General features: G+C 38.4%; 1 protein-coding gene and 1 pseudogene across 1 annotated transcript; one reads left to right on the plus strand and one right to left on the minus strand.

Moving 5' to 3' along the window:
- Positions 1-693: 693 nt before the first annotated feature.
- LOC150040514 (large ribosomal subunit protein uL30 pseudogene) lies at positions 694-5,802 on the plus strand (annotated as a pseudogene).
- A 7,986-nt stretch (positions 5,803-13,788) lies between these two features.
- Positions 13,789-27,549, minus strand: Tasl (TLR adaptor interacting with endolysosomal SLC15A4). The gene is made up of 2 exons (XM_090325990.1): positions 27,421-27,549; positions 13,789-15,061 (listed from the first exon to the last, which is right to left on the minus strand). The coding sequence occupies exon 2, from the start codon at positions 15,058-15,060 to the stop codon at positions 14,164-14,166; it is 897 nt and encodes a 298-aa protein (XP_090182116.1). The 5' UTR covers position 15,061; positions 27,421-27,549; the 3' UTR covers positions 13,789-14,163.
- Positions 27,550-27,780: the final 231 nt, after the last annotated feature.

The raw sequence follows: 27,780 nt of genomic DNA on the forward strand, positions 1-27,780 counted from the left end.
ATAGAAAAAAGTCGAAAGTGGTGCCGTGGCTAAAGTGGTAGAGTTCTAACCTTGAGAAAGCCCAAGGACAGTGCTCAGGCCCTGAGCTCAAGGCCCAGAGCTGGCAAAAAAGTTAGGTAGAACCCACATCAACGCATGAAAGTGGGGCCTGGTGGCATCTGCATATCATCCCAGCTATACAGGAAGCATAAATAGGAGGATCATGGTCCTGGATATCTGGGGCCTAAAAGTGAAAACTCCATCCTAAAAATTAAGCTAACAGGACTAGGAAGACGGCTTAAGTGGTAGAGCCTAGCAAATGCAAAGCTCTGAATTCAACCTTTAATACTACCTAAATAAATAAGTAGAATATGATATCATCACAGAGTATTTATATACAGCTTCTTTTATCTTTGGTCTATTATGGTGCTTGAACTTGGGGCCTGAATGCAATCCCTGAGCTCTTTTGTTCAAGGTTAGCACTCTACCACTTTGAGCCACAGTGCCACTTACTGTTTTCTGGTAGTTAATTGGAGATGAGTCTCACAGATTTTCCTTCCCAGGCTGGCTTTAAACCACCATCCTCAGATCCCAGCCTCCTGAGTAGTTAGGATTATAGATATAATCCACAAGGCCCCAGCTAAAACTCTTTTCAACTAATAAAATCCAAATAATAAGAAGATAATGTTAACTACCTCTATTCCAGCTAGAACCATGGAGGTGTCCCAAGAGAAGAAAAAGGGTTCTTCTGTAACAGAAACCCTTAGAAAGAAGTGAAGGAATTTTGCTGAGCTGAAAATAAAGCACCTGAGAAAAATGTGCCCAAAAGTTTTGAAAGGCAAGGAGGAGGCTCATCTATGTGAAAATTAAATGCTGTCACAAGGAATACAGGCAAATGTACAGAACTTTTATCTAAATGGCTAGAATGGCCAGAAAAGCAAGCAACTTCCATGTACCTGCAGAACCTAATTTAGCATTTGTCATCAGAATCAGAGGTATTAGGGGTGTGAGTCTAAAAGTCTGTAAGGTGTTGCAGCTTCTTCACCTTCAGCAGATTTTCAATGGCACCTTTGTCAAGCTCAACAGGGCTACACTTAAAAGGCTTAGGATTGTGGAACCATATCTTGCATGGAGATACCCAAACCTGAAGTCAGTAAATGAGCTCATCTACAAGTGTGTTTATGGCAAAATCAATAAGTGAATTGCCTGAACAGATAATGCTTTGATTGCTTGATCTCTTGGTAAATATGGCATCATCTGCACAGAGAAACTGATTCATGAGATCTATACTGTTGGAAAATGCTTCAAGGAAGCAAATAACTTCCTGTGGCCCTTCAAGTTATCTGCTCCATAAGGTGGCATGAAAAAGACCACCCACTTTGTAGAAGGTGGAGATGATGGCAAAATGGAGACTCAGATCAATAGGCTTCTTAAAAGGACCAAGAATCACAACAAATCAGAGAAAGGCTGGATAAGTGGGACTGCATTAAACTGCGGGGCTTTTGTATGGCAAAGGACATAGCTAGTAAATTAGTTAGGAAGCCTACAGAGTGGGAGAAGATCTTCACCAACCATACAACAGACAAAGGCCTCATATCTAAAATATATCAACAGCTCAAAAAATTAAATCACTCCAAAACTAATCTCCAAAGTAACTGGCCATTCCATTAAAAAAATGTCTTAAAGAGAGTCTTCTCTGAAGAAGAAACAAAAATGGCCTATAGACACATGAAGAAATGCTCAACCTCTCTGGTCATAAAAGAAATGCAAATCAAAACAACTCTAAGATTCCACCTCACTCCAGTTAGAATGGCCGGGATCAGGAAAACTAATAACAACAGATGCTGGAGGGGATGTGGCCAGGAGGGATCACTACTACACTGTTGGTGGGAGTGCAAACTTGTTCAACCACTATGGAAAGCAGTATGGCAGTGCCTCAAAAGGCTAAACATAGAGCTTCCCTATGACCCAGCAATTCCACTACTTGGCATTTACCCAACCATCCAGAACTAGGGCATACTAAATCCACTAGCACATCAATGTTCATCGCAGCATTATTCACCATAGCAAAGATATGGAACCAACCTAGATGTCCCTCAGTTGATGAATGATCCACAAGATGTGGTATTTGTACACAATGGAATTCTATGCTGCTGTCAGAAAGAATGACATCGACCCATTTGTTAGGAAATGGAAAGACTTAGAAAAAATCATATTACGTGAAGTAAGCCAGACTCAAAGGAACTTAGGCTCAATGGTTTCCCTCATTCATCATAACCAGTAGAAACCTTGGGCTCTAATAGCAAAGATTTGCAATAGAGCAAAAACTTGATACATAAGATCATATAGTATGAAGCTAATTGAATGGACCTCTAGGATATTGAAACAAAATCCATATAATGAATGATTGCTGTCCTTAAGGTGCTATGTTATCTCTCATCTCTTTTGCTGTTCTTTGTTATCTCATATTGTTACAGTATCTCACTTTGTTACCTGATATATTGGATATATTTGTATTTGGTTACTTGAAATTGGACAGGGAAGGGGGGAAAACCAAGAGAGGGTTGGGGGGGAGGGTAATGGGGACCAAGACATGTGGAAGGGTATCAATGTATGTGAATTAATGCACCTTCTATCTGGCAAATATCATGTAACCCTTTTATTAAATACAATAAAATATTTTTTAAAAAACCTTCCAAAAAATGATGAACCTCAGGTATTTGCCATACTATTTTTGTAAATGGGCCTATTAATAAACAGTGATGCTGGCAAAAAAATCCAAATAAAATTAATGAATAGATCCAGTGACCCAAACCATATAAATTGGGCCTATCTTTTTTGCAAGTTCTGGGGTTTGAACTCAGAGCCTGGGCACTTTCCATCCCTGAGCATCTTTTGCTCAAGGCTAGCACTCTACTACTTGAGCCATAATGCCACTTCTGGCTTCCCCTGTTTCTGTGGTACTGAGGAATGGAACCCAGGGCTTCACAGATATGAGGCAAGAACTCTACCACTAAGCCACATTCCCAGCCATGGCTCCATCTTTTTTTTTTTTTAATATCTTAGCATTTCCTTTGAGTCTTATGCCCTGGCAGACTTCCTCATTGTGATGGTGGTAACCAGAAGCTATGGGTATGGAGGCAAATCCTAACAGCCCAGCAAGTAAAGCACTGACTCACTCTCAACAATTCCAATAGAGGTCCTAAAACTATCCCAAAGTTCATTCCCTATTCCCATCTTGGATGTAATCACTATGGTCAGAGAGATGGACCATTCTAATAGTGTACGCCTGAGAGCTAACATGCTTAGAGCTAACAGTGAAGTCAAAATCACACAGCATGAATGGCTGGAGAGCAAACAAACAAACACAAAGGATGGTTTGCCCTAGAAAAAATAAGGGTACTGACACCTGGCAACCTAAGCTTTAAGAGAATGAGATACCGATCAGCAGAAATGTAATGACCATTATAGTAGTGTAGAGTATCTAGTCATTATTTGTAGTAGAATACTTTCTTAGCTAGTGTAAAACATCCAATGTTTTTACTTCTTTGTGGTACTAGGCTTTGAATTCAAAGCCTCTCATAAATGCTCTATTGCTTGAACTATGTTTCCCCCTCCCCCCAAGCTCTCCTCACTCCTTTTTTAAGTTAGTTATTTTTGGGTAGAGTAATCTTTTTTTTTCCAAATCCAGCCTCAGACCCTGATCCTCCTACTGCCTCTAGCTCAATGGGAATTGCAGGCAAAAGCCACTACACCCAACACAAATATTTTTATGTTTTAAAAAGGAAGTCAGGCTAGTCAGTGATGGCTTATGCCTGTAATTCTAGCTACTCAGGAGGCTGAGATCTAAGGATGGCAGTGTGAAGCCAGCCCATGCAGGAAAGGCCATAAAACCAGAAGTGGCACTATGGCCAAGTTGGTAGCCTTGAGCAAAGAAGCTCAGGGACAGTGCGCAGGCCTCTAGTTAAAGCCCCAGGACCAACATGGAAGCCAGGTGCCAGTAACTCATGCTGGTAATCTTAGCTAATAAGGAGGCTGAGATCTTAGGATCACAGTTAAAAGTCATTCTGGGCCATAAAGTCCTTCAGACTCTTCTCTACAATTAACCACCAAAAGCCATAATTAGCTGTGGGTCAAATGATAGATAAATTTGAGCAATAAGCATCAGGGACAGTGCCTAGGCTCTGAGTTAAAGCCGCAGGACCAACACGTGTGAGTGTACACACAAATATACACCCACAAGAAAGAAATTCCCATATTAAAAAAGTGTGAGTATCTACTCAAGAGGCTGAGATCTGAGAATTGAGGTTTGTCACCAGCCCAGGCAGAAAAGTCCATGAGACTCTTATTTTCAATAAATCACCATTCAGGAAAAATCAGACATGGCACGGCATTGTGTCTCATGTGGTAGAGTGCTAGGCTGGAGCACAAAGAGGCTCAGGGACAGCACCCAGGCCCTGAGTTCAAGCCCCAGGACCAGAAAAAAAATGAAAAAGAAAAGTGTGAGAAACATTGACCCATTTGCTTTAAGAGTGTATGGATTGGTGCAGATCAATTGCATGAATGAGTACCTAAAGTTTCTGCCTGTCATGTAAATTAGTATAGAGGCTGTAGTACCTAAAATGTCAGCTTTGGCGTTTCTTCTGCCTGTTAACTCACTTGCTATGTAAATTTTTTTCTATTATACTAAGTAACTTCACAAAGCTTTGCCTTCTTTAGGGATCAGGAAGCAGTATGAAAAGAAACTCATAAAATATCTTTCCAGCAAGAATTTTCTTTCAGTTGAGTTTATTCATGAATTGTGTAAGGTATACAAAGAGTGTTTATTAATTTCCTTGGTGTTAATTGGAAATTAGTTATGCATTCTACATATGAAGGTCTTCACTCTCTCAATACTTCCTTGCAAGATAGCTTACACAAAGTAATTTTATGAGGTTAATTGTTATGTTCACTCTAGTGAACACAGTTGTTGGAATCATTATGTAATTGTGAGTGGCAAGGGCTTCTCTTTCACTTGTGTGCCCTTCTTGTTAGCTACCTGGGTGCTCATAGTTCCATGCAAGGGAAATCTATAGTGTCATTAAAGACGACTTCACAATTACTTTATGCATAAATGTTTATAAAAGTAAGTACTTCTAAGCCACATATAGGGCTGGGGTTGTAGTACATTTGCATATCATATGGAAAGCCCTGGGTTCCATTTCCAGCAACACAAAAAATAAATAAAAATAATGAAACCATGGAAATACTGGTCTAAACAGATGTAGCGCAGGGCTAGAGTGCTTGCCTGCTGGAGTCTTCCAGGAGATCACGTTTAGCAGTGATTCTCAAATGTTAACATATATACAAATGACCAGGGGTTCTTCAAAAAATATTTGTTTTCATTAGGCACAACTGATATTATGAATTTCTCTTCCTTTCTCTTCTGCTCTCTTTTTTTTTTGAGACAGGATCTTTCTATAAAGCCCAAGTTGGCTTAAATTTCAAAATCTTCCTGACTGCTAGGATTACTGGCACCTGTCATCACACTTGCTTTGGGGTTCAGAATTTCTAAGTTTCTTGGTGATGGTAAATAATTGAGATTTAGAATTTATATTAGTACTGACCATCATACTTCCAAGGGAGTCAATTTCTATCTGCTAATGGTTGAGGGCTGTTCCTATTGAAGTGGATTCCCTGGCATTTCCAGCTTGCCCTGAATGTGGGAAAGCTGTAATGCAAACACAAAGACTTGTAGCCAAAGGCATGTTCCAGAGCTTTAGTCCAAAGGGAATGGAACAGATACCAATTATGCCTGTTAGTGACTATTCTCCTTGTTTCTAAAGCAACATCTTTGAATCAAGCTCTCTTTTTATTAGATTTACTTCTCTATCACACAATTTTTTGCATGTTGTCTTTTGTCTATACCAATTTTTCTAATATGTATCATTGAATATGTTATATTATTCTCTCTGGGTCAGTTCTCTCCACAACATTCTTATGCCATGAATTGTGGCTAGATATGAACCTACCACATAGACAAATTGGTTCCTGTATTATGACTCATTTGTAATTCTTTGGATGACACATTCCTTTACTTCTTTGACACAAACAGGGCTGCTGCCATGAGGCTAGTCAAACTTATTCCTTTACATATGGTTACAAACAATAGATAAGAATTTACATTTCCAAGTAAGTCCCTCATCTTCCATGTGCATATTTTTTTCTAGAATTTTCTGAAAGCGTCCACTATTCCTCCCTCCCTACCATTCTCATTTTGTTCACATCCTCCTGTACAGCTTATATTCAGCATCCTTTGTTAGGCTTTTATACATGCAAATAAACAGGAGCCATATGTAAATGCATATGAATACAATAAGTTGGGGAGTCTGGGAATTATTTTCTCATTATTTCATTAGGAATGAGGTTCACATCCCTTTTACTTTTTTCTTTTTAAATATTTCTAGGAGTAAAAAATGAAAGGTATTCACACTACTAGTTTCCAAGAACTGATTAACTCCTCTTATATGCCTAGCTAATCATAATGTAAGCAAAGATAAATGTGACACTGCCCTGGACCTCACCTACTCCCAATTGATATTATTAAGGGAGCTAGGGAGATAGCATGCTGAACAAGAACAGTCTGGCTCATTTTTTGGACTGTCATTATTGCATGGATAAATCACTAAACTTTCCTAACCTTCAGTCCTTCACATATGATGAAATAATGTTATTTAACTGTTTAAGATCATAACACCTATTTAACATGTTGTAAATGGAATTAGTTACTGTAAACTAATTTATAGTTTTCTTAAAAGACTATTTCCCTATTGTAGAGAATCAATTATCATTTACAGAAAATAGTAAGGCTTAGAATGTTGTTCATTAGCAAAGCATTTACCTAGCATTCATAATGCCCTGCGGTTAATCCTCAGATATGATTTATAAATGGGTAAGAACATGTTAATAGAATCATATATTTAATCTCCAAGATTATACCAAGAAGTATAGTTTTCTACCAAGCTGCATACGTATTTCCAAATTTCTTCTGGACACACAGTAAATAATTTGCATCCAAAGCAACTATTAAAAAAGAATAGCCACATTCATGTGCAAAGACTACACTTTTCCCAAAGCCCAATGCATGATATTCCTTTCCCTGAGTGAACATCTTCTTCCAGCTAGGGTACTCTTTATGCATGTGTGTGTGTGTGTGTGTGTGTGTGTGTGTGTGTGTGTGTGCGTGTGTGTGTGTGTGTGAGAGAGAGAGAGAGAGAGAGAGAGAGAGAGAGGGAGAGAGAGAGAGGGAGAGAGAGAGGGGGGGAAGGAAGAAAGGAAGGAGGGAAGGAAGGAAGAAAGGAAGGAAGGAAGGAAGGAAGGAAGGAAGGAAGGAAGGAAGGAAGGAAGCTAAAGGGAGAGGAGTGAAGGGAGGGAAAGACAAAGAAGGAGGGAGGGAGGGAGGGAGAGAGAGAGGGGGGAAAGGAGGGAAGGAAGAAAGGAAGGAAGGAAGGAAGGAAAAGGAAGGAAGGAAGGAAGGAAGGAAGGAAGGAAGGAAGGAAGGAAGGAAGGAAGGAAGCTAAAGGGAGAGGAGTGAAGGGAGGGAAAGACAGAGAGGGAGGGAGGGAGGGAAGAAGAGAGAGAGAGAGAGAGAGAGAGAGAGAGAGAGAGAGAGAGAGAGAGAGAGAGAGAGAGAGAGAGAGAGAGGCTCTGTAAAACCCACAAACTGGCCTGAAATTCATGATTCTCCTTCCTCTGCTCCTAAGTGCAGAGATTACAGATAGGTGCCATGCGCAGAAAACATTTTAATACCAATATGCCTATCCTAAAATACTTCTTGTATATTGTGAGTCAATTAAATGTCTTCCTATTGAACAAAACAATCACCTCGTATAAAGCAACCTCCAGCCGGGCAACAGTGGCTCACATTTGCAATCTCAGCTCCTCAAGAATGAGATCTGACTATCATGTTTCAAAGCCAGCTTAGGCAGGAAATTTCATTAGACTCTTATATTCAATAAGTCACACACACACACACGCGCGCGAAAAAAAATCCCTGAAGTGGAGCTGTGGTTCAAATGATAGGGTCCTAGCCTTGAGCACAAAATCTCAGGGACGGTGCCCAAACCCAGAGTTCAACCCCCAGAGCTGGTACAGACACACAAAAAAAGCCTGCACAGAATGCTCATCATTGCTCATAACATAGCAGTCGTGTCCTTTATAACAATTAAGATTTATAGTTTTATTTCTGTCTTGCCTGTGTATCATCTATCTCTTGGACTTACTCAAAACATTACATCAACACTATGCATAACAGTGCTGGGATGCACTCAATCCTAATTTATTAAATAGATGAATCAATGGAGTGATGAACAAATGAATTCATTTGGTCTTCACAAATTTTGTGCCAATCCATGGAATTTATTAGGCCAGTATCTCAAATAAAGAACCTCGCAATAAAGCAATATTTCACAATAGGTAAATTTAGAAGGGAAAACAAGTAAGCCATTTTAGAAGGTTGAGAGGGTGGATATCTTTATCTCGTTCCTGATTTTAAAGGAAATGGTTTTAACTTTTCACCATTAAATATAATGCTTGCTGTGGGCTTGTCATACCCAGCCTTTAATATACTGAGGAATGGTCCATGAATTCCTAGTGTCTCCCGGGCTTTCATCATAAAGGGGTGTTGGATCTTATCAGATGCTTTGTTTGCATCTATTAAGATAACCATATGGTTCTTGTCCTTGCTCTTGCTGATGTGATGAATTATATTACAAAATTATTAGAGGCTAGAAATGTGGCTTAGTGGTAGAGCGCTTTCCTAGCATACATGAAGCCCTGGGTTCCATCCTTCAGAACCACATAAACAGACATTGTTGGAAATGGTGCTGTGGCTCAAGTGGTAGAGTGGTAAAGTGCTAGCCTTGAGCAAAAGAAGCTCAGGGACAGTACCCAGTTCTGAGTTCAAACCCTGGGACTGGCAACAAATAAAAATATAATAAAATAAGTAAAAACATGAATTAGCAAAGATATGTGTTTATTTTCACTTAGCATGCTCAATGATATAGAGATTATTTTATTAGTTGGGAATTTCAAGAAAACATAGCATGGGATGTATGTCTGTATGTGTGCACACCCGTGTATGTGAGATTTCTTTTCCTCTGTATGTATGTGCATGAGTCTCCTCTTATTTTCTCATCTTTGTCTCACATCTATGACCATTACAATAATCTTGAAGAGGATACCAAAAAAGAAAAAAAAAGAAGAAAAAATCTCTCATAAAAAGTGATCTTAATAGTCTTATACAGGTTTTGGAAAGCATCATCTGAGCTCACTGAAATCCTTTTGTAAATTATAAAGCATTATGCACATATAAGTACTGCTGACTGATAGTAGCCATAGCAGCAGCAGTAGATATATTCCTGGCACCAGATAAGAACCAATCAGGGATGCAGACTTTTCTAGCTAACTGTAGGAACAGGTGGTGGGAAGTTTATTTGCATAAGAGACTGAAGAGCTCTTGGGAAATACCTCATTTTGGCAATATGAAGAAACATGGCTAATGTGCCACAGTAACAAAGCTACTGATGACTAATTAATGTTGTAGCAGCTGGAGACTCTAGAAATTTAACAGTAAGTAATCCTACAGATCTGCAATCGATAGGCAAAGCTGTGGTCACTAAGGGACATTTGCGATTCTGAGTACAGAGGGATGACAGTTATTTGAAGGATTCTTAGGTCCTTATGAAGAGATGACAGCATTGACAAATCTGAATGTTTTAAGTCACCAGAACCATATTTTCCTACCCCTCAACTGACAAACTAAACTGCACAAAGCACTAAGAAGTACTGATACTTTAAAGGCTCTAAGAGTATCTGGAGACTATTTGGGGTAACACATGAGATTTCAGTTAAATAAGAGGAATAATTTACAACCTATATGCATCACGGTGCTCACAGCTAATAAAAATATACAGAACTTGAAAATTTCTTAGAATGTAGAATGTAAGTGTTGTCGTCACAAAGATAAGTTTCTTTGTTGTTGTTTTAATGTTAGTACTAGGACTTGAACTCTCATCATTTATGCCCTTACTCAGCTTCTTCACTCATTGCTGGTGCTCTGCTACTTGAGCCATGCCTCCACATCTGGCTTTTGACTGTTAAATTGGTGAAAAGAATCTTGAATTTGTTTTCCCTTACTGACTCTGAGCTGTGATTCTCAGACTGCAGCTTCCTGAGTAGCTAAGATGATAGACATGAGCCAACAGCGCTCACTTCTACTATTTTCAACCCACCAAATGAAATTATTTTATATATTACTATATGGAGAATAACTTAATAAAGTAGTATATATTATTTTAAATGAATGGAAATCTTAGATTACATTTTCAATCTTCAGAATTTCAGTTTCTTTTGTATTAAAGTGTAAGTGGCCCTCATAGAGCAAGAAGTAATATATACTACAGTGGCACAAACATTCAGTTAATTGAAACAGATCATTGTGCTATTTTGAAAATATCACTAGATGATCAAACATGAACACGAGAATGACTAGTAAGTCATTAGCTGTTTTTAGGAAGCATTTTCAGAATTTCCAGAGAAATGCATTTGATCATGTTTGATGTAGTATTGCCATAGCCTAGAATCCAATAAACTCTATTTTGACACAATTTACTGGTACGCCTTCTGAAAAACTTGAGATAGCTAAAAGTGCCCAGTCGTTCCCTCAAGAGCCAAAACATATTCAAACTTAATGGATTGGTGGCAGAGGGTCAAAACCTATTAGCAACAATTACTTCATGTTTTTTTGATAACTTAGAGAAGTTGTTTTTAGTGGCAACCCTACATAATTTCAGAATGATATATACTCATTTTTGTTCAAACTGTCATTTGTCATTAAAGTACTGTTTCCTTTACATGGAATAAGATAGTCCTCACTCTCTTTTGACTAGCATCACATGACATTGGTTAAGGTGGGAGCATTATTTTCCTGTTTGTGTTTCCGTTATATAATTTGGACTTCAGATTCTGTGCTTGGTATATGAATAAGCCATATTTCTATTGTCTAATAAAGTCATTGTAAGCAAATCTCTCTTAAAAGAAAGAGGTTTGGGGGTGGGGGCCGGGGGCATAGCTTAGTGGTAGAGTGTTCACCTTAGCACACATGAAGCCCTTGGTTCGATTCCTGAGCACCATATACACAGGGAAAAGCCGGAAATGGTGCTGTGGCTCAAGTGGCAGACCTCTAGCCTTGAGCAAAAAGTACCAAGGACAGTGCCCAGGTCCTCAGTTCAAGCCCCAGGACTGGAAAAAAAAAAAGAAGGAGGAGGAGGAGGAGGAAGAAGAATAAGAGGAGGAGGAGGAGGAGGAGGAGGAGGAGGAGGAGGAGGAGGAGGAAGTTTGGCTCTAAGAGTAGAGTGCCTGCCTAGCAAGCGCAAGGCCCTGAGCTCAAATTCCATCATTGCCAAACGTTTAATTACAAGAGATAGATTTAACTTTAAAAAACACTCTGAATAGTATGTAGTATTTGTAAGAGTGATCTTCTAATTAGTGGACATAGAAAAATTATAGTTAAAAGGATTTTCAGTTTAAATGTACTAAAACTTAACATATTAAAGTCCAAATTCAGGCATAGAGTGTCAGGTTTTTTTTGTGCACTGTGTGTGTGTGTGTGTGTGTATGCTGGCCTTGAGCTTGAACTCAGGACCTAGGTGCTATTCCTGAACTTTTTTGCCAGTGCTCAAGGCTAGCACTATACCACTTGAGCCACAGGTCCATTCCTGGCTTTTTGGTGGTTTATTGGAGATAAGAATCTCATAGACTTTCCTGCCTGGTCTGGTTTCTAATCACCATCCTCAGTTCTCAGTTTCAGAGTAGTTACAATTATAGCCGTGATCCATCAGCACCCAGAAGGTAGTATCATTTTTGACCAATATAATGGTTAACAACATCCCCATATTTAAAAAAGAATGAATAAAATGTCGTAAAGTTTAGAGGAACTAAGTATTGAAAATTATTGAAGTGTGAGAGCAAGATTGGTTTTCTTTCTAAGAACCAGAATTAGCATCTAAGTATATATACCCTTGATAGTAATCAATGGAAATTACTAAGCAAGTTATTTTAAAATATTGAATAAGTGCCTATAAAGACTTCTTGAGTGACACTGTTGATACACTAAAAAACCAGAACTCAGACCAAGTTCATTGTTCACTAGGCTAATAGGCCAAGAAGATATTATAAATTTGGTGTTTCTTGTTTGCGGGAATGCATCTGGAAAATGTATCATAGTATCTATTTTTCAGGGTTTTCTAAAGAAACAGAACCAATAGGATACTCATATATATGTCTATGTATATTTAGATTTACTTTAAGAAACTGGCACACATGATTAATTAAGGAAGCTGGCAAGTCCCAAGATATTCAGAGGGAATCAGCAACTTAGAATCTCAAAAGAGCTGACTATGTAGTTTTGATCTGACTGAGGCATGAGAACCAGTACTAATAGTGGCATAGCTCTAGTCGGAAGTCTGGCAGACTTGAGTGCTGGGAAGAACCAATGTTTCATTTCAAGTTCTAAAATAGGATAAAGCCACTTCAAAGGCAGTCAAGAATTTCTCTCCCATTTAGGGAAGTAGGAGTTCATCCTTTGTTAAAATTCAAGCCTTTAACTTTTTGGCTCATGGCCACCTACTTTAGAGAGGACAATCTGCCTTAATCATTCCTCATATTCACATGTATTTCATCCAAAATCATGACTACAGACACATCCAGAATAATATTTGACTGCATTTCTAGACACCTTATGGCTCATTGAAGTTTATTCATTTTTTTTTTCAGTCGTGGGCTTGAACTCAGGGCCTGAGCCCTGTCCTTGGACTTTCTCAAGGTTAGAGCTCTACCACTTGAGCCTCAGCACCATTTCTGGCTTTTTTTCTATGTATGTAGTACCGAGGAATCGAACCCGGGTCTTCATGCATGCTAGGCAAGCACTCTACCTCTAGGCCAAACTCCCGGCCCCGAAGTTGATTCATTTTTTTTTTTAAAAATCCAACACAAAAGCCTTGTGAACAAAAGAACTAAGAGCTAGATACAAATAGTCAAAACTTTGAGGTCCATAGATAAGGAGTTTGTTAATGGATCAATGTCAATCAACAGCAGGTCCATGACAGAAGAGTGATTTACAGTCTATTTTAATGGACCAGAATTATATACCTAACAATATCAAATTCCAAATAAAAGATGCTCATTTATTTGATGTGACTATTGTTCACCTTAAACAGACATGCTGACAAAATAGTGGCATTATTTTCTCCTATACTGACATTTGCCTAGGTAAGTCTTCATTATTTCCCACACAGAGAAAGCCAGTATGGGATGGTGTCTCCAGGCATTGTATTTACAGAGTGTATGTGATTCATATCTTTTACAGTGACAGTTCTGATGAAATATATATCATTAAGTAACAAAAACAAAGGCAATCACACCATTCAATTTGTTTGAGTATATAAATTAAAATGTAGAAAATATTATATAGTGGGGAGGGGAGGCAAAATGTTATCTCTACCAGTAAACAGAATTAGGAAATGTAATGGCTGTAATTGATATTTCAAAAATAAAACCACAATTGTAATTTTCTGTTCTTTTAATATTTACAAAGAATAGAAGGGGTATCAATGTGGGAGAAGTAATGTACCTACTATTGGGCAAATATAACTGTAACCCCTCTATACATTACAATAAAAAATTTAAAAAATTTCCTTGTATACATAAATATAATATAGAAAAGAGAGACATAAACACATAACTTGAAAAACATTTTGACATGTCTTTCTACCCAAAGTTATTAGCCTTCCATACATTCCATCTTCCTTTTCCTTCCAGACAAAACCAATTAAATCTTTCTGCTTTTTAGTTTCATCATAGCATTTATTCCTAAGTAGCTTTGTCTTAGCCAGTTTCTATGCTGCCAGTAAATTATAATCATTTCTTTATCACTTTTATTTTTGCCTCACAGCCATACAAAACTGTCTTTGAAAATCCTTCATGGTGTGTCATACTCTGTTTCGCACTCATGCACAACTAGCTTTCATCTAAGCTTTCTTTCTCTAGCTCTTAATTCCCTTTCACCCTCCCCTACACATTCTCTGAAAAAAATGAATAAAGGATTGCTTTGGGTTTGAGTGCTTTGGAGGAATGGAAGCCTTGTTTCTATGAATTCAGATTACTATACTGAGAAATATGGAGACTGGGAGTGCTGATCTCAGTTGATGCTAACTGTAATAGACGGCTAATGACTATATCCCTGGCTTTTGAGGTCTCTAAATTCTTCTCTCTAGACACTTGAAGACTAATTTGGTCTACATTTGTCATGATTAGCTCAGATGCCAGAATCTGGGTAGGAGAACTGTCATGAAACACAGCATCCATAATGTACTGCTTATATAACTCCACCACCTTCTGCTCCAGGTACTCATTCAACACTGCATTTGAAATAGGCTTCTGCATTTGCAGGCTGCTTTTCTCTTTGATGCTGGTTATTCTCCAATATGATGAATACTGCTGGATAGGTTTTGGGGAAAAGTCACTGGGCTGAGTAGAAATAGAATCTTCCATGGGCAAAGGGATTTCAGATGACTTTAGCAATGGACCATATTCAAAACTATTCTCAGAGGGAAAATCTGTTGTCACTGAGTTAATGGCCATCACCTGGCCTCCTGCAATATGTAAGTCATTGTAATTCTTGCAGATACTTTTGCAGGAAGATGGAACCAAGAAGGTCTCTCTGCTGGGGTCTCTGCACATTTCAACTGCTCCCAAATCTGGGCTTTCAAACACAGGATTGGGAGTTGTCTGCATCACTGTGACTCTCGCACTTCCACTGTGTTGGTGCTCTCTTGAATGCACTGAAGAAACAAACTTGTCAGAGGATTTGCAGCTCACATAAACACTTCTTATTTGTGTTTCATCGACAGAGGAATAGGAAAGAGCAGCAACAGGATTTGTCTCCTCTTCCTGTTCCCTAGCCACCTGCTCATTATAAGATGCACAATTCCAATGGATGTCATTCCAGTAGGCAAGTCCACTGAGATATCCTTCTGAAAGCATTCTGGAAAGAGAATTGGTGAGTGAAAACTGTAGAATAAAGAAGATGGGAAAAGATTGGTGACTGATATATCAAAAAAGTAAAGAACAAGGAGGGGCCAGGAGTTTGGCCTAGTGGTAGAGTGCTTGCCTAGCATGCATGAAGATCTGGATTCGGTTCCCCAGTACCACATATGTAGCAAAAAGCCAGAAGTGGTGCTGTGGCTTAAGTGGTAGAGCCCTAGCCTTGAGAAAATCCAGGGACAGTGCTCAGGCCCTGAGCCCAAGCCTAGGACTGGCAAAAAAAAGTAAAGGACAAGGAATGAATGTATTCATTTTTCCAGCCATTACTAATTCTGTACCTGCTATATGCCAGTACTCTGGCATGAAATGGAAAAGTAAAGATAAAAGTATACAATTCTGCCAGGTGCTGGTGGCTCATGCCTGTAATCATAGCTACTCAGAAGGCCATGAGACTCTTACTGTCAACTAATCACCAGAAAACCAGAAGTGGAAGCTGTGGCTCAAAGTGTTAAAGCGCTTGTCTTGAGCTGAAAAGTCAGGGACAGGATCCAGTTTCAAGCCCCATGATGTACAACAACAACAAAAAAGGATTCAGTTCCATCTTTCATAAAGTCTCCCACTGTGGAAGAAAGTAATCCAAACATAAAGAACATCAATACTATATCACTGAGAGTTATAATGGTGATAGATATAAAGAAAGCACAAAAAAGGCACTCGCACATAACCTGGGGCAAAAAGGAAGTCATAGGCATTTCAGTAGAATGATGAAGAAGCAGAAGTTTAAGGCAATTTTATAGACTTGGAAAGGAACATGGTAGCATGACCTAGTCAGCACATATCAAGAAGCTTGAGTACAAACAGAAGGAACTGGGACAATCATTTGGAATTGGGTTATGAAGGACCTTGGGATTTAAGCAAAGAAATGTGTTTTGTCCCTTAGAAATGAAGAGTGTCTCAAATTGTATTTGACAGAGACATAGGGCTAGACTTGGAAAAATTAATGTGGAAATCCATGTCAAATTCTACTGAATTCAAGAGCTATGTTTTATTCATCTTTGTATTTTATTTTTGGGTGCTACATGATTATATTTAGGAAGTACATAAAAGACATCTGCTAGCTAAAATGAAATAATTGAAAACGATGTCATGATATGAAATGAATTCATACTTTTATTTTACCAGTCCTGGGGTTTGAACTCAGGGCCTGGGCACTTTCCATGAACTTCTTTTGCTCAAGGCTATCACTCTATCACTACCACACTGCCACTTCTGGCTTTTTTCTGTTTATGTGGTACTGAGGAATCGAACCCAGGGCTTCATGCATGTGAGACTCTACCACTAAGCTACATTCCTAGCCCATGAATTCAAACTTAACATGTCATGAAAGACTACAATCCTTTCTCTGTCTTTGCAGCTTAGATGGATATTTTCTTGTATCCCTCTGACTTCTCAAAATGTATACTAGAAAATCTTCACTCATTGATGTTTTACCTTTACCCTACTTATCAAAGATCTTTCCTCACTGTAGGCTTTCCCTACACCTTCCTCCTGTCACCACCCTCAGCAGTTGTCATTGAAGTCTTCTGTTGCAAGAATAGGTCAGAAACCAGCAGCTGCATTTTCTAAATAAGGAACATACTGGCATTCTTGGCACTGGAGTTGCCTGAGGAAAGCAGGTCCTCTTTGGCTTCAAGGACTAAGTTCTAAAACAAATCCATCCATTTGACCTTGAACTTAAAAAGGAAAATTAGAACAGAAGGATCATTTTTAAGTACACATGAAGGTCTATTTAAAACAAATTCAGTCTTCCTTTGTATTCAGGTAGTTACTCTTGTCCAAATGCATAAAATGTGTCTCTTATTTCAATTCTGCAAGATCAATATTATAAAGTTATTTTCCCTTTTGGAATTATTTTAAAATATATTCAGGATACTTATTAATTATTTAAATATTTCTTGTTGATCCTCAACAAATCTACGGATCATTTTTTGTATGTTAAATACATAAGGATAATAATAAAATTGGGTATCCATAGCTCATGCCTATAATCCTAGCTATTTAGAAAGCTGAGATCTGAAGATCATGGTCCGAAGCCAGCCTGGAAATCTATGAGGCTCTTATGACCAGTTACCCACTAGAAAGCCAGAAGTGTAGCTGTGGCTCAAAGTAATAGTGGACTAGCATTGAGCAAAAAGAACTCAGCATCCAGGCCATGAGTTCAAGCCCCAGGACTAACAAAAAGAAAAAGATAAACAACATGCTGTGCTTTCCTAAAAGTAATACTTTCTAAGTGCAGTTCCGACTTCAGCAAATCCAGTATCAAAGTGAATGGTAAATTTTGCTAGGCTAGCACTCTATCACTAAGCCACATTTCCAGCCCCTACCCACAAAGTTTTATAGCTCATTTTCAACACAGTGTCTACTGACTACCACTGCTGCATGTGCTCACCCTTTATTCCTCCATTTCTATGTTACCCTCCCAAAGACAGATAATTAAAAAAACAAGATCAAAAGAAAAAAAGAAAGCAAAACAACAACAAAGAAAAAAATCCTAGAGCAGGGAATAATAACTCACACCTGAAATTGTAGCTATTCAGGAAGCTGAGATCTGAGGATCACAGTTCGAAGCTAGCCCATGAACAAAAGTCCATGAGATACTTATGTCTGATTAACCACCAGAAAACAGGAAATGGCACTAGATTTGAGCTGAAGAGCTCAGGGACAGCACCCAGGCCCAGAGTTCAAGCCCATGACAGAAAGAAAGAAAGAAAGAAAGAAAGAAAGAAAGAAAGAAAGAAAGAAAGAAAGAAAGAAAGAAAGAAAGAAAGAAAGAAAGAGAGAGAGAGAGAGAGAAAGAAAAGAAAGAAAGAAAGGAATGAAGGAAGGAAGGAAGGAAGGAAGGAAGGAAGGAAGAAAGAAAGAGAAAGAAAGAAAAGAAAAGAAAGAAAATGCCTATTGTTTCCATTTCCTGAAGTTCATTTCGATAAGTATTATTTTATACGTTCAGAGGTACACAGGCATTGTGCCTTTGTGTTCCTCTAGGGCATTCTACTTTTGAGACCTCAAAATATCATCATGTTGGGGAATCAGGGCCAAAATCTACTACTGACATTTGAATTTCTAAATACACTCTAGAAATTTGGCAGAACCCATCCCAGGCAACACAGTAGTAAGTCTCTGACTCAAAAAAGAGAAGCGACTTCTGAGATACTATAACCTGAGAGCTCTTTTAGGAGGTGGGGGCTGGACAAGGCCTTACTGTACAGCATAGGCTGCTCTTTAGAACTGAAACCCATGGCCTTCCTGCCGTCCCCTACTGAGTGTTGGAATTATGATCATTCACCACCGAGCCCAGCCTAGTTCTGAATAACATAGTAGACTATAAAGACCACCCAAACACATGGAAGCTCAATAGCACACTACTGAATAACACCTGGGTTACAGATCAAATTAAAGAAGAAATTGGACAGTTCCTACAATGCAATGAAAATGAAAATACATCACAAAGGAACCTTTAGGACACTGCAAAAGCAGTCCTAGGGGCAAGTTTACCCTTAGGAGACCATATTAAAACAATAGAAGAAACCCATGTAAATAACCTAAAGAAGCAATTAAAGCACCTAGAGAAACAAGAAAAAATTAAATCTAAAGCAACTATGACAGAAATTGCAAAAATAAAATCTGAAATTTCTGAGATTGAAATAAGTTCTACTATATATTCACTAGTTTGTGCTGTCAGTCTAGTTAGTACTAAGTCTGTAAGACAATTCACATTGTTATAGCACTAGATACAACTAGATACTGTTCTAAGTATTTTATTTTACTTAATTTTTTGTAGGTCATGGAGCTTGACCTCCGCCTGGGCACTGTCTCTGAGCTCTTCAACTCAAGGCTACCCCCCTACCCTTGGGCCTGGGCATTGTCCCTGAGCTCTTCAGCTCCAGGCTACTGCCCTACCCCTGGGCCTGGGCGCTGTCCCTGAGCTCTACAGCTCAAAGCTACCTCCCTACCCTTGAGCCAAGCCCCATTTCCCAGTTTTCTAGTGGTTAATTGGAGATAAAATCTCAGGTCCTTTAGTGCCTGGGCTGAACCTTGATCCTCAGATCTCAGCCTCCTGAATAGCTAGGATTACAGTTGTGAGCACCTTTTTGCGCCTGGCTCTAAGTATTTTATGTACTAAAAATTTCATCATCATAACAACTCTGAGGTGCAAGTGCTATTTTTATGCTCATATTTTATAGTGCCAAAATTGAGTAATGTATCCTAAGTCACTAGACATTGAAATACCATCAGTCAAAGAACAGAACTCATGTTCACATTGCTTAACTTCTCAGAGACTCAATTTTCTGTCTGTAAATTGTAGATGTGAGATTGAATAACCTTCAAGAGTACTTTCAGACCTTAATATTGCATGATTTTATGAAGAGGGTTGAGTGTACTCAGAACCTGATATTTTTGAAAATTAGCAGTAGAGGGCAGCAGAAAGCATGCTTAGAAGACTTTTGAAAGAGATATAAAGCTGTAAGACTAATACTGCATAAAATTATAAATAAAAAATATATTACACAAATACTTATACATTAAATTGTTATAACTATACTTTAATGCTTCAGTGGGATAAAGTCAATGATACTCATCATGATATCCTAAAATTTTTAAATAGAGCAATAAAGAAATTTGGGTCTATTTGAAAAATTGTTGGAATTTTTCTTTTTTGTTTGGGGGTTTGGTTTTATTTCATTTTGTTTTGTTTTAAGACAGGGTCTGACAATGTAGCTCTAGCTGACCTTGAGCTCAGGATCCTAAATACTGTGATTAAAACCATGTGCCATCATTCCTGGCTGGTATTTTTTCTTAACGACTTTCTATTAGCTGTGAAATTTTAAGATAATATCACCTGATCACTTCAAAGATATTACAAATCCTATACTTCAAATAAATATTAACATATCTTTTTAAATAAAATTATTGAAAGGTATTTTAACATTTTATTTTTTTGCCAGGCACTATCCCTGAGCTTCTCTTGCTCAAGACTAGTACACTATCATTTGAGCCACAGCGCCACTTCTGGAATTTTCTGTTTATGTGGTACTGAGGAATCGAACTCAGGGCGTCCTTCATGCTAGGTAAGCACTCTATCACTGAGCCACCTTCCCAACCCTAACTTTTGTCTCTGCACGCATGCATGTGTGCGTGTGTATGTGTGTGTGTGTGTTCAGAATTCTCTGTTACTATGCCAGGTGCCAGTGGCTCACACCTGTAATCCTAGGTGAGATCAGAGGGTCAAAATTCAAAGCTAGTGGGAGCAGAAAACTCCCTGTAAGACTCTTATCTCCAAATTACCACTCAGAAATTGGAATTGGTGCTCTGGCTCAAATGGTAGAACAATAGCTTTGAATATAAAGGTGCTCCAGTGCACAGGCCCCAAGTTCAAGCCCAACGACTGACTTTAAAAAAAGTGCCTGGGACTGTGGTTTAATGGTAGAGTGCTTGCCTAGCATACTTGAAGCTCCAAGCTCAAATTTTCAGTATCATATAATTTTTAAAAAGCTGGGAGGGCCAGAAGTGTGGCCTAGTGGTAGAGTTCTTGCCTAGCATACCCTGGGTTCGATTCCTCAATACTACTTAAATAGCAAAGCCTGAAGTACTGCTGTGGCTCAAGTGGTAGAGTACTAGCCTTGAATAAAAGAAGCTCAGAGACTTTACTCAGGCCTTGTGTCCAGGACCCAGAACTAACCCAAAACAAAAACAACAAATTCTCTGTGACTGGTTACATGTGATGAAAAAGACAGCTAAGGACATTTTCAAATGAGATGTTCTAGCAAATTTAGCCTACATTAATCATTACCAGACAGGGGAATACCAAAATTAACCTTATGTACAAATTCACAAGTTGAAAGTATGTGCTAAAGTGCAGCACTTTGTTAAATCATTTACTTGGCTTTCAAAAGAAACTGTAAAATGAAGTCTTCCTTGTAGATTAGCACATATATAGATTCTCAGAAAACTAGCATTTGTTACTTCAGTACATAGACATACTTTGAGTTTATGCCAGATAATACAAGCCTGGAGTCAAAAAGAAAAGAAAAGAAAACTAAACAAGAACATTTTAAGAAGGGACAATACAAAAACCTTAGCGATAAGAGATATTTGAAGCTTTGTAGATCATCTGGAGTCTGTTGCAACTCTACTATTGTTGCATCAAAGAATCCATGTGTAATATATAAACAATTGCAGTTGTGTTTATTTACAAAACAGCCAATTTGGGGCCAGGAGTGTGGACTAGAAGCAGAGTGCTTGCGGAGCATGCATGAAGCCCTAGGGTTCAATTTCTCAGTATTGCCTACCCAGAAAACACAGGAAGTGGTGCTGTGGCTCAAGTAGTAGTGTAGTAGCTCGACAAAGCCCAAGGACAGTGCCTAGGACCTGAGTTCAAGCCCCAGGACTGGCAAAGAAAAGCTTTTAACTCAGTGAAAAAAAGAGATGCAGTAATTTGAATACAGCATCATAAGAACAATTGTACTTTGGGTTTTCTCCATATATTATCCCTAATTTGCCAACAACATTGCCTATGAAGTAATATCATAATTCCGATTTACAAAAGGAAAACATCGAGCCTCAAATATGACAAATGCCCTTCCCCAAATAACACATGTGCTAACTACTCAGAGGTATGGTTCAAGCCCAAGTTTACAAACTTCAACTTTGTGTTCTATTCATAGAACAGATGACTCTACTTATAGCTGAGAACAGTTGATATCCCATAGTCACGATAACATAGCAGTTCTTCCAGAAAAAAAAAAAGAATCAACATTGACTGAAAAATAAGGATAACGTGAAAGTTGTGTGCTGGTCCTGGGACTTGAACTCAGGGCCTAGGCACTGTTCCTGAGCTTTTTGGCTCAAGGATAGGCACCTCTACCATTCTACATAACTGGAGCTAAGAGTTTCACTGAGCCTGGCCCTGGAGGGTGAAGCCTGTAATCCTAGCTACTCAGAAGGTTGAAATCTAAGGATTGTGGTTTATGGCCAGCTGGAGAAGAAAACTCCATAAGACACTCATTTCCAATTAAACAACAGAAAAGGGGAAGTGGAGCTACTGGTGCTCAGTTATCCTCCAATTTTTTTAAACTGTACTTCTTTTGTAACAATACCACTGCTATAGTCTAGAAATATGTCACTCTTACCACCACTTTCTACAGTTTAAGTTAATATTACAGATGTCCTGTTTACTCTTTCCAATCACCTCCACAGCATTCACACCTGCTAGGCCAACATGGTGTACCATTGTCTGCCTTCTTACCTCATATCTGGATGCTCCCCCAATACCCTAGATATCCTTGAGCCTCTCTAGTACCTCCAAATCTCACTCTTATCCCGGAGATTTGTTAACTTTTTATTTCTTTGCTGAGAGCTTGACAATCTGTCCTCTGGCCTACCACCCGTGACGTTCAGGTCTTATCTCAAATATTAACATTTCAGAGACTTTAGCCACTCATTTAGAATCCTTGCCCCTAAATTAGAAACAGAGCTAGGATCTTCCTTTTGACTAAAGTATTCACAAGGATTTCCTGGAACTTTTATTTAATCAAGCTGCTACCATAAACTGCAAAATCATCATTGGAAGCATCGTGGGAATGAGTGGCTGGAGATAGCAAAAAGAATGTGAGATGACTAAGGGATGGGGTGATTTGAGGTGATAAGGAGTCGGAACAGGTCTTGCTTCTTGGAAAAAAATACTTGAGGCAAGGGTAAACTAATATGCATAAAGAGACTGGATTGGAATGGGTGCTCAAGAGACCTCCAGTACCTACAATAGAATGGAGGCAGTGGGCTAGGAGTGCTTTCTGGAAAGAGGATACAACCTCATGTAACTGAAGCCAGTGATGTGCTATTGCACAGATAATCTTAGGCCAAGGTAGGTGGAGGGCTCTTTGGTTCCTACCTGCCATCATATCTGCATATACAGATCCAGCTTCCAGGGATAGTAAACTTCCTCCATGACAGGCTAGACATGTATGTTTCTCATAAGCATGCCGTGGCCATTTGCTTGTATTGATCATTTCCTGCGGCCCTAAAATGATGTTATAAATATGCAAAATTGCCTTTGGCAGCAAAGTTTCCTCACCCCTGTAAGCCAATTAGGAAATAATACATCTGTAAGCACTTCTTCATATTGAACACTATGTGCTATCATTGCATATGCCTCCATGACTGTTTTGTCAAGCCAGTTTGGAATAGGACAATAATGAGATTGCATTATTATCAAATTGCTTTTCAAATATCTTGGACCAATTTATTCTCTTTTTTTGGCAGTCCTGGGCTTGAGCTCAGGGCCTGAGCACTGTCCTTGGACTTTCTCAAGGCTAGCACTCTACCACTTGAGCCTCAGCACCACTTCTGGCTTTTTGCTATGTATATGGGGTACAGAGGATTTGAACCCGGGTCTTCGTGCATGCTAGGCAAGTACTCTACCACTAGGCCAAACTCCTGGCCCCCAATTTATTCTTTTGCCAGCAATGTTTAAGATTAATTGTTTTCACTGACATTTTTCAACATGTTTTTTTTTTAATTTTCCAATTGGATGAACAAATTTATGCTTGCCTGAAATTTGGAAATGAAGCAAACTTCTCATTAAAATTGTGTATAGGAGTTGGGTGCCTGTGGCTCATGACTGAAATCATAGGTGCTCAAGAGGCTGAGATCTCAGGATGGTGGTTCAAAGCCAGCCTGGACAGGAAAGGTCGTATGACTCTTACCGCAAACAAATTACAAAATTCTGGAAATGGTGCTTTAGCCCAAGGGGTAGAGTGCTATCTTGAGCAAAAGGAGCTCATGAATAGTACCAAAGCCCTGAATTCAAGACCCAAGATCGGCACACACAAAGTTGTGTGTAAGGCATATAACAGAAATGCTACTTTTAAATACCTTGAAACCTCAAAATCCTGTATTTCATCTATTTATGTCTTTATTTTCCCTATCGTATAAATTCTGGATCATATAAGCACAATCTAAGATCTTATTGATTTGGGAGGATTTTTCTGACTTGGAAGAACATGATATAAAATTATCATTAAAAAATTAAATACTGGAGCTGGAAGTGTGGCCTAGTGGTAGAGTGCTTGCTTAGCATGCACCAAGTCCTGGGTTCCATTCCTCGGTACCACATACACAGAAAAAGCTGAAAGTGATGCTGTGGCTCAAGTGGTAGTGCTCTAACCTTGAGAAAGCCCAAGGACAGTTCCCTGCCCCTGAATTCAAGCCTAGGACTGGCAAACATTTTTTAAATATTGTTTTGCTCATGATTTGATTTTGATAATGTAACCAAGTCTGAATTATGATTTAATATATTTTAAGTGGATGATACAAAAATTTGCTCCAATCACAGACTTTTTAGAAGGACTCTCCCTCTATGAAATGGCATGGACATTTTCTTGTGTCAGCCTTAGTTAGGGCTTCAACTCACGTTCTTGAGCACAAAAGCTCAAGGATAGCACTCTACCACTTGAGCCTTAGCTCCACTGTGCAGCTTTTTGCTGATTAATTTGGGCTAAGAGTCTCATTGTTGTTTCTGCCTACGCTGCCTTTGAACCATGGTTCTCAGATTTCAGCCTGCTATGTAGCTGGGATTCCAAATATGAACCACCTATGTCCAATAAGCATGCACATTAAAATCTTACTGACATCTTTTTAGATGCCTGTTCTTTAGAACTAGAAACTGACTGAATCACATGCTTTAGATTATATATATATATGTATATATACGTATATATCTAACTCTGTATAGTAGTTCATTGCTTACTCATCCCCATTTCAATTCCTTTTATAAAACATATAATTTGGGAATGCCACTCAGAAGAGTCGAATGTAAATTGAGTCTTACTTAACAAATTTATTTCTGGAATTATAACTTGATGTTTAAGTTTATACAACTGTAAACCAAAAATCCTGTTTTCCACATTAACTTCCCCAAGTAAATACATAACTTTGTTCAGTTCTGCTTGAACTCTTATGTCCAAAGATGATGGCTACTCTCAAGGGCTTTGCCTAATGTGCGTTATTCCTTATTTCAAAAGTGATAATATATATCTTGTTCATGATTGAATGTTTCCCCATACTTTTTCATGCCATCTCACGTATTGAAAAATCAAAACTTATGACTACTTTTTCAATTTAATTTTCATATATTTGCCGCATAGTAGGGGCTAGGAAGAGAACAATACTAATCCTAACTGTTCTTTAAAGTTAAACTTTCCTGATATTATTCTTCTGAATTATGCCTGTTACTACTAACATTTACTTGATAGTACGTATAATAACGAGATGCAATGCAAGATCATTCACTGGATCTTGTACTTAAGCAATAAAAGAGCATGTGCAGATAATGAAATAATTTAAATGTGAGTCACATGTTAGATAAAAATGTTATGCTGATATTAAATTCCTTAATGCCATAACAGTATTTTAAATATACGAATCACTATCTATAGTATTTAAGGATAATGTATCCTAAGGTCAACAATATATTCTCAAATGATTCAGAAAAGAAATTGAGAGAGATGCTGAAAAAGAAAAGTAAGTGTAACAAAATTATATACCCGACTAATCCGTATAATAGATGATGATTGTACTACTCTCTAAACTTTTACACAAGTTTAAAATTTAAAATAAACTTACTGTATTTAGTTTAAGAAATGTTTATATTATATATCATTTGTTACAAACCTGGAGTAATTTAGAAAGAGAATAGGAACTGATTAGGGGATCAAATATGATCAAAACCCATTTATACATAGATGAAAATATAATGGAAACTCTGTGAAATTAATGTGTGCTAATACAAAAAATAGGTGGGCACTATAGGCTGACACCTGTAATCCTAGCTACTCAGGAGGCTGAGATCTGAGGATCATGGTTCGAAGCCAGCCAGAGTAGAAAAGTCCCTATGGGACTCTTATCTCCAATTAACTACTCAAAAACCAGAAGTGGTGCTATGGCTCAAGAGGCTGAGTGCTAGCCTTGAGCAAAAAGAGGTTCGGGTACAGCATTCAGGACCTGAGTTCAGGCCCCACAACCAAGAAAAAAAAAGAACTTTAAAAAATAACTTGGGGAGATAAAAACCTTATATGTTGAAATACATCATTATACACATGGTTGGAAATGTTTCAGTGACTTGGCATAAGTAAAATATCACTTCGTAACATCTGTGGTTGCCATTGTGATATGGATGTTTAACATATATTTCAAACACTCTTCAAAACAGCAAAGCCTTCCCAATTATCTCAGACTGATGCATGCAAAAATATTAGTATTCATAAAAATGTGAGTATTCTGAAATGAGTTTATATTCAAGCCTAGATAGGTGAGTACAAGAAAAAATTCTGCTTGAGCAAATCGAAAGATAATTCAAACAAAAATCTACCCTTGCATGTGTTGTCTTTAATACCAAAAGAGAGGCTTTCCTTAAACTTCACAGATACTTTGAAAAGTATCATCAGTACAGATCATATTCACTTTCAATATATCCTGCCACATAGAACAACAATGGCACAGCCTGCTGAACTGAATGATTGAGAGTAAAATCCAAGTGGAATGTATTGTTATTGTGCTTCTCTCTGAATCTCATCACTGTATAAAGTCAAGAGATACATTGTTCCTGAAAATTCTTGCTTGTTTTTAAGTCTTCATTTAAAAATGCATAGGGGCTGGGAGCATGGCCTACTGGTGGAGTGCCTGCCTAGCATGCCCAAAGCCCTGGGTTCAATTCCTCAGCACCACTTACACAGAAAAAGCCAAAAATGCTGCTATGGCTGAAGTGGCAGAGCATTAGACTTGAGCAAAACAAAAACTATTCAAGTTCAGTGTCCAGCCCTGAGTTCAAGCCCTAGGATGAGCCAAAAAAAATCATAAATTAAGTAGAGTAGCAATTAGTAAAACAAGACTAAATATATTATAAAATATTTGATTAGGCCCAGGTATGGTAATATACGCTTATAATCTCTTAGCACATTGGAGGCTCTAGGAGAAGGGTTTCCATAGCAAGACCTTGTCTCAAACACACAGGCAGACACACACACACGCACACACACACACACACACGGAGAGAGAAAATATAAGAAAATGGTTAGCCTTAATTTCCCTTTGTTGTCTAAGCCCACTGAATGTTTCCCTAAACTCCCACTCAACCCTGATTTAATACGTTAGAAAGCAATCTAGATGTCATAAGACTGGATCTCAGTTCTGATGCTAGCAGTCTAAGAAAGGATGGAAAGGAAAGGAAAGGAAAGGAAAGGAAAGGAAAGGAAAGGAAAGGAAAGGAAAGGACAACAGATTTCCCACAACCTCCTTCTTCTTACTTACCTTCACTAACCAATCTGCTACTTTGATCCCTTAGAACCACAAAACTGACCATGGAAAGATGAGCACACCAGCCAGCAGTCTTTCCAGAAAAGGTTTCAAGCCTTTCTCTGATGAGACCAGGAGACTAAGCTGTTCATAGCATTGCAATTCTTTTTATAACTGATTATGTGGAAAAATAGTTATTTTGCTCAAGTATAATTTGTGCTAAAGCAGCAGTGGGAAGTCCCAGGAAATGGGGAGGTGGTAACTGACAAACCCACATTCAGCCACAAAATGGTGTTTCTTCCTCTTTTTCGAAAAATGAAACCTATCTATGAAACTGTCTTATTTTTTAAGTTTATTTTTGCACGTTATGTAAGA

The sequence above is a fragment of the Megascapheus bottae genome, chromosome X (genome assembly GCF_031878675.1).
Source record: "Megascapheus bottae isolate mThoBot1 chromosome X, mThoBot2.hap1, whole genome shotgun sequence".
NCBI lineage: Eukaryota > Metazoa > Chordata > Mammalia > Rodentia > Geomyidae > Megascapheus > Megascapheus bottae.